The sequence below is a fragment of the Lissotriton vulgaris genome, chromosome 7, assembly GCF_964263255.1.
Source record: "Lissotriton vulgaris chromosome 7, aLisVul1.2, whole genome shotgun sequence".
Taxonomy (NCBI): Eukaryota; Metazoa; Chordata; class Amphibia; order Caudata; family Salamandridae; genus Lissotriton; species Lissotriton vulgaris.
In genome coordinates, this window is record NC_141695.1 from 1755564675 (window position 1) to 1755580066 (window position 15392).

General features: G+C 48.1%; 1 protein-coding gene across 1 annotated transcript in view; it reads left to right on the top strand.

Annotated features, from left to right (window-relative positions):
• The window catches only part of LOC147706590 (V-set and immunoglobulin domain-containing protein 10-like), a 190073-nt gene that overhangs the window by 121267 nt on the left and 53414 nt on the right, over window positions 1-15392 (top strand). The window contains exon 9 of the mRNA XM_086933083.1: window positions 662-697. Within this exon, the coding sequence (XP_086789209.1) occupies window positions 662-697 (36 nt within the window). The remainder of the gene's footprint in view (window positions 1-661; window positions 698-15392) is intronic.

A 15392-nucleotide genomic window follows, 5' to 3' on the forward strand; every position in this document is an offset into this window, starting at 1 on the left:
CAGTGAGCAGTCCCGCTGCAGTCTTGAAATTCTCATAAAAAGAGCAGAGTGTGGAAAAAACTCTTAGAAGTGGCCGGCAAGGTTGTGACTTTTCAGGTTGACTTGGGAGCTTGTCCTGGTTCTTCGGGTGTGAAATGCTTCTTAATTGTTTGTACAAGTTCTGATAGCACTGCGACCACAAAGAAAAGTCCTTCAGCAATCTCTTCAATGCTCATCTATCATTGCAGATGGTTCCCACACCAACGACTGCAAAACTACAAGTAAAAATAGAATTCTAACTGGTCCATTGGAATTCCTCCTATGTGTCTGGACCTTCTTTACCACTCAGCCTTGGAAGAAATGATTCATGTAGACCAAACCAGGGGCATGTCCACCCTCTGCTAGGATGATTCACTAGGGATGGCTGGTTTCTCTGGAAAGAAAAAAGATAACTTGTATCCCTGTGGTCAGCAGGACACAGCCTGGAGCCAGTCCTGGGACACAATGATGGCAATCTTTGGATCTTCTCAAAGTGAAAGTATGTAAACTTCTCTCGGCTTCATCGCACCCACACCAACTTAAATAGCCAGGATGTCTTCTTTCAATGTCTATGAAGCATCTTTTTGATGTCTTTGTCAGAAAAAATGGATTGTGTGATAATGTATGCTTCTTTCTTTTGCAGCTGAGCCCAGCTATGAAGCCGTCTTTCCATACAGAGGTAAAATAACAATCAGAAAGCTGTTGTGTTGGGGTGTTGATAGAAGAACCATTGAGCGTGATTTAATGCATGAATACTTTTAATTTGGCGGACAATAACGGACGCAACATAGCACAAACAATGCATTCACTTGTTTGGCAATTTTCCCTGTGCAGGTGTTATTGGAAGGTGTGAGGGAACAGTTCATGACACGAGCATCATCTTGCATACATCTTGTTTGTTGGCCTAGCAGCAGCTCGTCTTATTACCTGTTATTCTTATATTTATGAAGACCAATAAGAAACATGTCTGGTTTCAAGTAAGCAATGGTATCCTTACTGGAAGACACCTGATTCCTCTGTCTGAGGACTTTGTTACTTACAACTTTTCAGTCTGCACCATGACATGCTGCCGGTGGAGGGCCACAGGGAGCCGCAATGTCTACATTACTCTTTAACATCGACATGGTCCAGCTGGCATTACTTTTACAGTCAAGAGGATTGCACTGTTACATGTGCATAGATGATACACAACTGACTATTCAACCCTGCAGCTCAACATTCAAGCTATCTGTATCCCAGAGCTGGCGCTTGGCAGCTATAAAGGGGAAATACTCTTCCTGTGACCATCGAATAAAAATGTGGCAGCCAATGGGCCAGTAAGACCCCATTGAGTTGCCCCTCCTTTGTAGAAGTCCACATCTTGTCTTCAGGCCTGAAGAGTTTGTGATGCTGAAACATCACTGTCAGCTTGAGGTCAGAGGGAGCAGCCCCTGAGTGGTTGATTTTATTGACAGTGTGCAGGGGTTCACCTGTAAGCTCTTCAATGTCTCCTCCAGCATGTATGGAAGGAATAGGAAACAGGAGTCTGGATCACATCCAGTCAGAAACCTACACCACAAGAGATGTCCAGGAGAAATAGACTATGCCCATAATGCTAAAATGAATGTACAAGAGACCACTGTCAGCAGCGGTTCTGTCTAAGGTCCTGAAGGCCTAACACATGCCTTGATTTTCACCCTGAGGAGGTTACTTACAGAATGTGATCTTGCTAAAGTAATAGTGGACGGAGACTGGGATCTGGCGAGAGACTCTATCATCGATAAACCACGTCACTGTGATCGTAAACTGAATAATAACAGGCCTCCACTATGTGGCTTAATGGAAGACTACCCACCCTGGCACCTGCCCCCCCCCGTACAGCAGAAAAATATACCCAACTCTCCTGACTGCAGCGTCTCCTGACGCCACACCTGCAGAGAGATCACGTTGAAATGTATGCCCCCAGACAAGAGGAAGAGGGTTCAAGAAATGCTTTGAAAAATAAGGGCCTCTAATGAACCTTTATTACCCCCTCACAAGTACTGCGGGCAGCAGGGACAGTAGCCATATGAGGTATGTTAATGAGAGACGCAGAAGGCACACAAGGAGGCTGAAGATAAGAGGACTGCCCTAGACCATGAATCGCACCCCATACAGCTATGTTAACACAAATCCCAACAAAGGATAACCTACAGACATTGATTACCAATCATGTCTTCTACTTTGGTTGCATACGGGAAAAACGTATGAGCACCGAGAAAACAAGGAGAATGTTCGCCCTACAGCTAAAGCAACAAGAAACACAATCGGCACGTCCTTCAATACGTGACTCTGGGGTAACATTCCACCAAAACCATTGGTTATAACAAAATATTTAAAACTGTGCAATATTGGCCTGGTTCCCTTACAAACTGCATAGGGCCTAAACGTCCACCTCTTCATCTTGTTGGCGCTACGCTTTAGATTGGTTGGACTGCTCAAGCATACAGATCTGCTGGTGACGCTGCCGGTATTTTAAGAATTCAGAAGCCAATGTTTAGAGGGAAATGGTTGAATTTCCAAAATGAATTTAAAGCTTATATTTGAGCAATAAAAATCAAACTAATGTTATTAACTTTGTGATAAGGGCAGTGGCATCACAGTAGTATGCATTACCTATGTAGAGACATTCCATATTTTTTTTAATTATTGCTGGCATCCACGCTGGAAGCAAGAAGGTGATCACTGCTGTAATCATGCACAAGGTGACTGTAGGAAGGTGGATATCGGACTATGGTTACCCCCAAACTTTTTGCCTGGTGTTTAGCTGGTTTTTGACTTAGTTGGCCTGGGATCCTGCTATTCAGGGCCCCAGGCTAATTGCTCTCTCCTTAAAATGGACTCCATGTACCTTAGGTGCATACACAATTGGAACTGGTTCACCTTATTGGCCCCTGTAACAGTGTACCCTAGGTACCCTGGGCATAGGTGCATGCAAGGCCTACCAGGGGCTGCAGCACGTATTGTGCCACCCCTGGCTGGCCTCCATATTTGACACAACTGGCTGATCACTCAGCTGGGGCAAGTTGGTGTAATCACCTCTTGCTTAGATATAGTATCCCTATATCTAACCTTAAACTGGACACATATGTTCCTATCAGCCACTCCTATGGAAGGCCTCATGAATCCTGGAGGCAGAGTGCTTGGAAATATGTGAGATGGTGCTCTAGCATGAGCTGAGCCCGTCTGCAGCTGTCGGGAACCACTCCCTAAGCTGTTCCGGGATATTGCCATACCATATACTCTTAAGTGCATTATAATCCTCGCGGTTAAATGCTATCTTTGGTTTGGCTTTATCAAAACATGTCGAGTAAGGTGTCATACGAATTGGAATACTATCCCCTCGACAGTTCTGTCGACGGGGATAGCATTCCACCCTTCTAGAGGGACACGACATGTGTGTAGCCTTAACCCCGGTTAAAGTTAACCAGAGCCTCAGCATCACAAAATGGATGCTGCCACCACAGACACGAGTCTGGCCTCCTGCTGCTGACCGAAACTCGGCAGATGGTGGCCTGGACAAAGGGTTTCCTGCCTTGGGAGGTGCGAGCACCACCCCAGACAGGGTTTTGTGTATTGGGTAGGCCAGGGCTCAATAGAATCAGACATGCCCGGGGCACACAAGGTGTCCCCGTGCATAAGCCAGTCCAAACCGGTCCTGGGACTTTCCAGACCCAGGCCTGGCGAGGAGCTGGACAAAGGAAAGGGGGTGTAACCGCCCCCCTTCCTGGTTCCTCCCAGAGGAGGGACCTAGTAGGTGATCCACCCCTCAGATTGGGAATAAGAGTGGGAGCAGTGTGTTGTATATTTATCTTTCCTCCATTTCCATGTTCATAGACCCCCTGTTTACTTGAATGATTTCTGTTGCGATTAGGTCTTTTAGAGGGGTGACGTGTGTCCCTTTCAATGCCTAGTTTTTATTGATCAATTGTTGTGTTTTTATTGCTCAATTGTTTTTCGCAACCTTTATCGCTGTTTTCGCTAACCTTCTTTAGTTTTGTGTTAAGTTTCCTTTTCATGACATGTTTACCTTTTGTGTTAAGTTTCCTTTCATGGCATGTTTCTCTTCTTTTATTCTACGGGAGGAGATGTGTTGTATATTTATCTTTCCTCCATTTCCATGCTGTACCATGATTCTTACCTGTGTCATTCATTCCAGAATGTAGATGGCTCTGCCTCCTCCTAGTGTTCTAGGTGGTGACAGTTTGTGCCTGGCCAGCTTGTGTCTAGGTTGTTCTCTGCTGCTTTCCTGCAATAAACCAGTTGTGGTACATCTGTGGACTCCAGGTACTTTACGACACAGTGCCATTGCACAGCAGATCATCCTGAGTCAACTTTAAACAAAGAAGAAGACTGGACTTCGACATTCTGCTGCTCAGAAGACTGAAGAGAATCTCCCTTGTGGCCTAGGAGTGCCCACCCTGTGAACACAGGCACCAACCAGCAACTCCACGTCCGCTTTGCCGCCGCCTCCCGCCGGAGCCCGAGCCCAGAGCCTGACAAGACCCAGACTCCCAGACTTCTCAGAGCCCGATCCACAGTCCCTGCAAAGAAGGGACCCGTGGAGGCACCGAGTGACGTGGGACCGGACCTCTTGGAAGACACTCGAAAAGCTGACTGCACAGCAACCGAGGCATCCTCGACATTGTGCTTTGGGGACTGAGAGCCCCCACCACCGAGCAGCCCTTGCACCGAAGATCAGCCCCCCAGCATCTCCACGATCTGCGTGGGGCCCTTTTGCATTGTGCCACTCGACACGCCATTCTGGCCACTAGCCACGTGGTCAGCGGCCATCTTGGCGACAAAACCGACAAACTACACTGCAGGTCTGGTTGCACCAGACTTGCCCAAGCTCCTGTGAAAAGGAGCACTCGCTCTGACCTTGCTGGTCCGAGTGTTAAGCATTTTTCGATTCCTGCATGGCTTGCATTAGCCAAGGCCTGTTTGCTCCAATCAAGTTGCCGACACCGCCAACAGCGAGAAGCCTGCGTGGGACAGCTTGTGACTGACTCCTGGATGTCCTCAACCCCCGGTGTCTACGTGGCTGCAGAGAGAAGCTACACGACAACGCCTGTTTGCACCCGACATCGCCTGGTTCCAATCTGGTTCCACGGTACGGTAGTCACTGGCTAGTGACTTTGAACATTGTCCCCTCTGCTTTCAGGTCTTCACATCTTCAGATCCACCCTTGGATCCACCGGAACTCTTCACATCGAGCCGCCTGCAGCATCTTCAGCTCCAAGCACCATCGACCAGCGTGATGAAACCCGACACTACTTCGACCCTGTGCACCCGCTTCCTGTGGGTGAGGTAACTCAGCTCCGCCGGTGTTCCTACACTGGTACACATCTCAAGGGCCTGTGTCTTAAGTTTCAGCGTTCTAGGTCACTCGGAAGGTTCCGAACTATCTAACTTTGTACTTTTTACGCACCATAGACTTTACATTGGAAAGTGCGTGCACTTTAGACACTGCACCCGAGTCCCGAGGGCCTTTCCCGACTTAATCATTGCTAGTCTCGAATAGCTCCAGCGATTCCCAAGGCCCTAGGCCTGTTCCCTTTCCATTTGGTATCTCTTATACCACTTTCTTAGTATATGGTTTAGGTGGCCCCTAGGGCTCATCCATATTGTGCAACTTTTGTGTATTTTAAACTGTCCTGTGATTTAACGCCTGTGCTTCTGTGCTCATAAAGAGTCCAGGGGATTTTATAGTTAATAAATCAATATATATTTTCAATCGTCTGCTTTCTATAAGCTTAAGATTATTAGGAAAATCCTACCCTATCTTCCGGAAAGTACAAGGAAAACAGTGGTGAGCTCCTTAGTACTCTCATCATTGGACTACTGTAACGGATTGTTTGTAAATGCTCAAGCACGGGTAGTAGCCAAACTGCAGCTAATCCAAAATGCCGCAGCAAGGCTACTCGCGGGCATCCCCAAGTTTCAGTCCACCAAACAGGCGATAAGGAATTATCACTGGCTAACGGTGAAAAACCGTATTCGATTCAAGACCCTTTGTCTCACATATAAAGCTCTTAAAGGTCTTGGACCAGCATTTCTCAAACAGAAACTCCTCTACTACCAACCGGAAAGATCCTTACGATCTGAACAGAAACATCTATTGGTAGTGCCACGCACCAGTACGGTCACATGGGGCGATAGATGTTTCACTACCTCCGCAGCCAGACTTTGGAACACGCTTCCAAAGGAAATAAAATTGGCACCCTCCCTGCTCCAATTCAGAAAATTGGTAAAAACCTGGTTATTTAACCAATAAACTGTGCAGCCAACCCCTTTTAATTTAAACACATGCTCAGCTGAGATCTTTAGTCAAGTCATAGCGCCAAGACACCCACGGGTAAACGCTGCGCTTTATAAATTTTTAAAATAAATAAATAAATAAATAAATATATCTGTGTGGTGTCCTTTCATTTGGTATTCAAGGGGGTTGTGTATGGTAATACGGCTGGCTTCACATGCCTTTCAGAGTTTAGCCTAAGACTGCTTTGTCCACGTTACCACTAGGATAACTGGTCTACAAGGTTGAATTACAACCAATCATCATAAGGGTTGCTTGGCATGGTACAAAGTGATCACTAGAATTAGTGAGCATTATATACCAGGCCAACTTCTCACATTGGTGAGCAGCGGATTGGGATCTGAGCTTGCTGTTGTTTTACCATTACAATCTTTGAGATTATCATTTGAAAGATCATACAGGTACCTGCTATGTACATATAAAACAAGACTAGTATACTTAAGTTCTACTGAACTTAGTTGTTGTAGAGCAAAGGGAGTAGCACACCCTGACTACAGCTACTAGATAGGTTTAGTAGGTAAACACCAGTGTAGGTAGATTGCAACACATCCACCCACACCAGAGCAATGTCTGGAGCAGAGGGTTCCACTGGGAACATCCCTGTTGAGAGTGACCCTCCAAGGGCACCATCCAAATTTGCTATTTTTTCCTTTAAGGAATTAAGACAGCTTTGTGTCTTAAGGGGTCTGAGGACAGGGCCTTCCCCTACCACAGACCACCTTAGAGAGATCTTTGACCAGTCTGAGACTCTAAAGACCTCTAAGGCAGACCCCACAGGGAATGCTGAAGGAGGCCATCCTTCAGAGGATGACACTGTAGATACCCCTGTCCCTATCATCCTGGTAGATGAGGAAGCCCCCATCACTGGAGCTCCTCCGGTAGATGAGGAGGAAGAGGAAGAGGAAGAAGAGACAGAAGGGGGGAGCAGTGAGTCAGATGATGACATAAATAGTCAGGTGCTGGTCAGTAGACTGAACCAGGCTAACTTAAGCCTATTTGGGACGGAATCAGGTAACAACCCATTCAGACACCCAGGTGGACTTAACCAGAAGCCTAGGAGGAGGAGGACTCACTCGGGTGACTCTAACAACTCCCATGCTTCTAGAGGCTCTCATGGTCACTCCAGGAAAGAGATGACTAGCCCTCAGAGAAGGGAACATGAGGCCAAGATGAGAGAGGCTGAATTGAGGACCCAGAGACAAGAATTAGAAGTTGACCTGGCCCAAGAGAAACTTGCTAGAGCAAGACAGCCTAGAGAGAGTGGATTAGGATCCACTGGTGGCAGCACTATCCAGAAGGATAAAGACAGGTCCTTTGATACAAGAAACCTGAGTAAGATTGTGCCCCCCTACAAAGCTGGGGATGATATCCACAAATGGATGACTGCACTTGAGAGAGCCTGCATGGTGCAGCAGATCCCTCAGGAGCAGTGGGCAGCCACCTTGTGGCTCTCCTTTGAAGGTAGAGGCCGAGACAGACTCCTCACAGTTAGTGATGGGGATTCTAGAAACTACCTGGTCCTGAAGAGTGCTCTGATTGATGGGTTGGGCTTAACCACTGAACAGTACAGGTTAATGTTCAGAGACACCCAGAAGACACAGACTCAGGACTGGTCTGAATTTGTTGAATGTGCCACTAAGGCTCTGGAGGGCTGGTTGCTGGGAAGTAAGGTTACTGACTATACAGGATTGTATAATTTAATTATGAGAGAGCAAATCTTAAGTAATTGTCAAAATCAGCTTCTACATCAGCACCTGGTTGACTCTGATCTGACCTCCCCACAAGAATTGGGTAGGAGGTCAGACAAATGGGTCAGAACCAGGATCAGGCCTAAGAACCAGGGTGGTGACCAGAAGAAAGAGACTACCAAGCCTCAAGAGAAGGGTGGGGATAAAAGTAAGGAAAAGACTTCCCCAGGGCCCCAAAACTCCCAAGACCCTTCTACAACCCAGAAAAAGCCTTATTGTCATACCTGTAAACAGGTGGGGCATTACAAAAAAGATATCTGTTGTCCCAAGAATGGCAATAAAGAGAATATACCTCCAGGTAAGGCTCCAACACCTCCTGTCACTGTTAGCAGTGGTCCCCCAGGTGGTGAGAGCAGCGCCAAGAATTTGGGTGGGTTTACCTTTGGAGGACAGGTGGACTCTGGCCTATCCAGGTCCCCTAACTCAGATACTCTTGTCTATGAGACTGGCATGGGGTTTGCCAATTTCAATGCTTGCCCAAACACTTTGAGCAAGTATAGACAGGAGCCCCTCATCAATGGCTTGAAAGTTGAGGCCTTCAGAGATACAGGGCTAGCATCACCATGGTGGTTGAATGTCTAGTCCCCTCAAGGCAACTTTTACCTGATGCCAAATATCAGGTGACAAACATTGATGGCCTAGAAACTAATCATCCCATGGCAGTAGTCAATCTTAGCTGGGGAGGTGTCACTGGCCCAAAGAGAGTGGCAGTGTTAGCAAACTTGCCTGTAGATTGCCTACTGGGTAATGATTTGGAAATCTCAGCCTGGGCTGAGGTTGAATAGCAAACCCATTTTAGGATGGTAAATCTCCATGAAAAGGTTAGTGGGGCTGTGATGGCTACAGCCCCAATCCAAGATGTCCTTCCTGAAAAGGTTGGGAGGGCTGAGCAAACCTCAGCCCCATCTTTAGCTAACTTCCCTCCTGAAAAGAGTAGCAGGGCTGTACTAGTAACAGCCCATACCCAAACTGAGTCTCCTCCTGAAAAGGTTGGTGGGGCTGTGATGGCCACAGCCCAAACTCAAACTGATACCTGGGTAGTGAAGCCTGAAATGATGGATCACTCCACCCAAACTGAGAGCATTGAGGAGGAAGAGAAATCTCCATCCCACCAGACTTTAGGAAAGGATCAGCCTCCTCAGGGAACTGATCTTACCCCTGATGAAGGAACTGTCCCAGAGGTTGTTAGGCCTGGCCTGACAGAGCCTCTGATGGCAGTGGACCCTTCTCAGGTGGGACCCAGTCTGGAGCAGGTAACCTGCCCCTCTCTACCTTGCCTTACTCAGCCCAGGGCTGCAGAGGACAAGAAGGACAGTGAGACCCAAAGGGCCCCCTGTCAAATAAAGCACCCCCATCAACAGATTAGGGGCACCGAAACTAGTAGCCCTAGTATTTGTATTTGTATTTGTATTTAATTTATTTATAAAGCGCTAACAATCATCCTAGGTAGGATATCACGGCGCTGAGGTTTGGTGCTGAGGGGTACGGTGACCGCATTGATTACTGATTATTCTGGTTTAGGGAAGAGTAGTGAGCCCTAGTGAGGTGCAAACTTTAAAAACTCCTGAGGGATCCCCCTTAAAAGTGGTTAGGGACCTCCCCCAGAAGGATATTGTTGGGCACAGCCAAACCTGGGACCCTAAGGGCCCAAACCTGAACTGTCCCTCCAGCAAGCCAAACAGAGGGACTCAGCCTCCAGCTTTAGGTAGCCAGAGGTTGACCCTGAGAGCACAGTGCAACTCAGTCAAAGAAAGAAAGGCGCACATGGTGGAGAGTGATTGGAGGAAGCTGAGCCCTACAGAGGAAACTCACTTCAGTACTCCATCTCAACACCATCCTTTGACTTTGCAAAGACACACCACAGGTAGAGATTCCCTATGGTGGAGACCCTCAGATGCCCTTAGGGTGAGGGATTGCTTAGTGGACCATGAGACAGGGGGTTACCAAGCCAGAGCTGGTACTTCTTTATATGGCCACTTAGGCAATATAGGCTTACCTGGACAAGGATAGCCTTATCTCCTTTCGTTTTGGGGGGGGGGGGTTATGTAGGAAGGTGGATATCTGACTATGGTTACCCCCAAACTTTTTGCCTGGTGTTTAGCTGGTTTTTGACTTAGTTGGCCTGGGATCCTGCTATTCAGGGCCCCAGGCTAATTGCTCTCTCCTTAAAATGGACTCCATGTACCTTAGGTGCATACACAATTGGAACTGGTTCACCTTATTGGCCCCTGTAACAGTGTACCCTAGGTACCCAGGGCATAGGTGCATGCAAGGCCTACCAGGGGCTGCAGCACGCATTGTGCCACCCCTGGCTGGCCTCCATATTTGACACAACTGGCTGATCACTCAGCTGGGGCAAGTTGGTGTAATCACCTCTTGCTTAGATATAGTATCCCTATATCTAACCTTAAACTGGACACATATGTTCCTATCAGCCACTCCTATGGAAGGCCTCATCAATCCTGGAGGCAGAGTGCTTGGAAATATGTGAGATGGTGCTCTAGCATGAGCTGAGCCCGTCTGCAGCTGTCGGGAACCACTCCCTAAGCTGTTCCGGGATATTGCCATACCATATACTCTTAAGTGCATTATAATCCTCGCGGTTAAATGCTATCTTTGGTTTGGCTTTATCAAAACATGTCGAGTAAGGTGTCATACGAATTGGAATACTATCCCCTCGACAGTTCTGTCGACGGGGATAGCATTCCACCCTTCTAGAGGGACACGACATGTGTGTAGCCTTAACCCCGGTTAAAGTTAACCAGAGCCTCAGCATCACAAAATGGATGCTGCCACCACAGACACGAGTCTGGCCTCCTGCTGCTGACCGAAACTCGGCAGATGGTGGCCCGGACAAAGGGTTTCCTGCCTTGGGAGGTGCGAGCACCACCCTAGACAGGGTTTTGTGTATTGGGTAGGACAGGGCTGAATAGAATCAGACATGCCCGGGGCACACAAGGTGTCCCCGTGCATAAGCCAGTCCAAACCGGTCCTGGGACTTTCCAGACCCAGGCCTGTCGAGGAGCTGGACAAAGGAAAGGGGGTGTAACCGCCCCCTTCCTGGTTCCTCCCAGAGGAGGGACCTAGTAGGTGATCCACCCCTCAGATTGGGAATAAGAGTGGGAGCAGTGCCATTGCACAGCAGATCATCCTGAATCAACTTTAAACAAAGAAGAAGACTGGACTTCGACATTCTGCTGCTCAGAAGACTGAAGAGAATCTCCCTTGTGGCCTAGGAGTGGCCACCCTGTGAACACAGGCACCAACCAGCAACTCGACGTCTGCTTTGCCGCCACCTCCCGCCGGTCCCGAGCCCAGAGCCTGACAAGACCCAGACTCCCAGACTTCTCAGAGCCCGATCCACAGTCCCTGCAAAGAAGGGACCCGTGGACGCACCGAGTGACGTGGGACCGGACCTCTTGGAAGACACTCGAAAAGCTGACTGCGCAGCAACCGAGGCATCCTCGACGTTGTGCTTTGGGGACTCAGAACCCCCACCACCGAGCAGCCCTTGCACTGAAGATCAGCCCCTCAGCATCTCCACGATCTGCGTGGGGCCCTTTTGCATTGTGCCACTCGACGCGCCATCCCGGCCAGTAGCCACGTGGTCAGCGGCCATCTTGGCGACGAAACTGACAAACAACACTGCAATTCTGGTTGCTCCAGACTTGCCCAAGCTCCTGTGAAAAGGAGCACTCACTTTGACCTTGCTGGTCCAAGTGTTAAGTATTTTTCGATTCCTGTGTGGCTTGCATTAGCCAAGGCCTGTTTGCTCCGATCAAGTTGCCGACACCGCCAACAGCGAGAAGCCTGTGTGGGACAGCTCGTGACCGACTCCTGGACATCCTCGACCCCCGGTGTCCACGTGGCTGCAGAGAGAACTACACAACAACGCCTGTTTGCACCCGACATCGCCTGGTTCCAATCTGGTTCCACGGTAGTCACTGGCTAGTGACTTTGAACATTGTCCCCTCTGCTTTCAGGTCTTCACATCTTCAGATCCACCCTTGGATCCACCGGAACTCTTCACATCGAGCCGCCTGCAGCATCTTCAGCTCCAAGCACCATCGACCAGCGTGACGAAATCCGACACTACTTCGACCCTGTGCACCCCCTTCCTGTGGGTGAGGTAACTCAGCTCCACCGGTATTCCTACACTGGTACACATCTCAAGGGCCTGTGTCTTAAGTTTCAGCGTTTTAGGTCACTCGGAAGGTTCCGAACTATCTAACTTTGTACTTTTTACGCACCATAGACTTTACATTGGAAAGTGCGTGCACTTTAGACACTGCACCCGAGTCCCGCGGGCCTTTCCCGACTTAATCATTGCTAGTCTCGAATAGCTCCAGCGATTCCCAAGGCCCTAGGCCTGTTCCCTTTCCATTTGGTATCTCTTATACCACTTTCTTAGTATATGGTTTAGGTGGCCCCTAGGGCTCATCCATATTGTGCAACTTTTGTGTATTTTAAACTGTCTTGTGATTTAACGCTTGTGCTTCTGTGCTCATAAAGAGTCCAGGGGATTTTATAGTTAATAAATCAATATATATTTTCAATATATATCTGTGTGGTGTCCTTTCATTTGGTATTCAAGGGGGTTGTGTATGGTAATACGGCTGGCTTCACATGCCTTTCAGAGTTTAGCCTAAGACTGCTTTGTCTACGTTACCACTAGGATAACTGGTCTACAAGGTTGAATTACAACCAATCATCATAAGGGTTGCTTGGCATGGTACAAAGTGATCACTAGAATTAGTGAGCATTATATACCAGGCCAACTTCTAACATTGGTGAGCAGCGGATTGGGATCTGAGCTTGCTGTTGTTTTACCATTACAATCTTTGAGATTATCATTTGAAAGATCATACAGGTATCTGCTAGGTACATATAAAACAAGACTAGTATACTTAAGTTCTACTGAACTTAGTTGTTGTAGAGCAAAGGGAGTAGCACACCCTGACTACAACTACTAGATAGGTTTAGTAGGTAAACACCAGTGTAGGTAGATTGCAACACATCCACCCACACTAGAGCAATGTCTGGAGCAGAGGGTTCCACTGGGAACATCCCTGTTGAGAGTGACCCTCCAAGGGCACCATCCAAATTTGCTATTTTTTCCTTTAAGGAATTAAGACAGCTTTGTGTCTTAAGGGGTCTGAGGACAGGACCTTCCCCTACCACAGACCACCTTAGAGAGATCTTGGACCAGTCTGAGACTCTAAAGACCTCTAAGGCAGACCCCACAGGGAATGCTGAAGGAGGCCATCCTTCAGAGGATGACACTGTAGATACCCCTGTCCCTATCATCCTGGTAGATGAGGAAGCCCCCATCACTGGAGCTCCTCAGGTAGATGAGGAGGAAGAGGAAGAAGATACAGAAGGGGGAGCAGTGAGTCAGATGATGACATAAATAGTCAGGTGCTGGTCAGTAGACTGAACCAGGCTAACTTAAGCCTATTTGGGACGGAATCAGGTAACAACCCATTCAGACACCCAGGTGGACTTAACCAGAAGCCTAGGAGGAGGAGGACTCACTCGGGTGACTCTAACAACTCCCATGCTTCTAGAGGCTCTCATGGTCACTCCAGGAAAGAGATGACTAGCCCTCAGAGAAGGGAACATGAGGCCAAGATGAGAGAGGCTGAATTGAGGATCCAGAGACAAGAATTAGAAGTTGACCTGGCCCAAGAGAAACTTGCTAGAGCAAGACAGCCTAGAGAGAGTGGATTAGGATCCACTGGTGGCAGCACTATCCAGAAGGATAAAGACAGGTCCTTTGATACAAGAAACCTGAGTAAGATTGTGCCCCCCTACAAAGCTGGGGATGATATCCGCAAATGGATGACTGCACTTGAGAGAGCCTGCATGGTACAGCAGATCCCTCAGGAGCAGTGGGCAGCAATCTTGTGGCTCTCCTTTGAAGGTAGAGGCCGAGACAGACTCCTCACAGTTAGTGATGGGGATTCTAGAAACTACCTGGTCCTGAAGAGTGCTCTGATTGATGGGTTGGGCTTAACCACTGAACAGTACAGGTTAATGTTCAGAGACACCCAGAAGACACAGACTCAGGACTGGTCTGAATTTGTTGAATGTGCCACTAAGGCTCTGGAGGGCTGGTTGCTGGGAAGTAAGGTTACTGACTATACAGGATTGTATAATTTAATTATGAGAGAGCAAATCTTAAGTAATTGTCAAAATCAGCTTCTACATCAGCACCTGGTTGACTCTGATCTGACCTCCCCACAAGAATTGGGTAGGAGGGCAGACAAATGGGTCAGAACCAGGATCAGGCCTAAGAACCAGGGTGGTGACCAAAAGAAAGAGACTACCAAGCCTCAAGAGAAGGGTGGGGATAAAAGTAAGGAAAAGACTTCCCCAGGGCCCCAAAACTCCAAGAATGGGGTGGGTCCCAAGACCCTTCTACAACCCAGAAAAAGCCTTATTGTCATACCTGTAAAAAGGTGGGGCATTACAAAACAGATATCTGTTGTCCCAAGAATGGCAATAAAGAGAATATACCTCCAGGTAAGGCTCCAACACCTCCTGTCACTGTTAGCAGTGGTCCCCCAGGTGGTGGGAGCACCCCCAAGAATTTGGGTGGGTTTACCTTTGGAGGACAGGTGGACTCTGGCCTATCCAGGTCCCCTAACTCAGATACTCTTGTCTATGAGACTGGCATGGGGTTTGCCAATTTCAATGCTTGCCCAAACACTTTGAGAAAGTATAGACAGGAGCCCCTCATCAATGGCTTGAAAGTTGAGGCCTTCAGAGACACAGGGGCTAGCATCACCATGGTGGCTGAATGTCTAGTCCCCTCAAGGCAACTTTTACCTGATGCCAAATATCAGGTGACAAACATTGATGGCCTAGAAACCAATCATCCCATCGCAGTAGTCAATCTTAGCTGGGGAGGTGTCACTGGCCCAAAGAGAGTGGCAGTGTTAGCAAACTTGCCTGTAGATTGCCTACTGGGTAATGATTTGGAAATCTCAGCCTGGGCTGAGGTTGAACAGCAAACCCATTTTAGGATGGTAAATCTCCATGAAAAGGTTAGTGGAGCTGTGATGGCTACAGCCCCAATCCAAGATGTCCTTCCTGAAAAGGTTGGGAGGGCTGAGCAAACCTCAGCCCCATCTTTAGCTAACTTCCCTCCTGAAAAGAGTAGCAGGGCTGTACTAGTAACAGCGCATACCCAAACTGAGTCTCCTCCTGAAAAGGTTGGTGGGGCTGTGATGGCCACAGCCCAAACTCAAACTGATACCTGGGTAGTGAAGCCTGAAATGATGGAT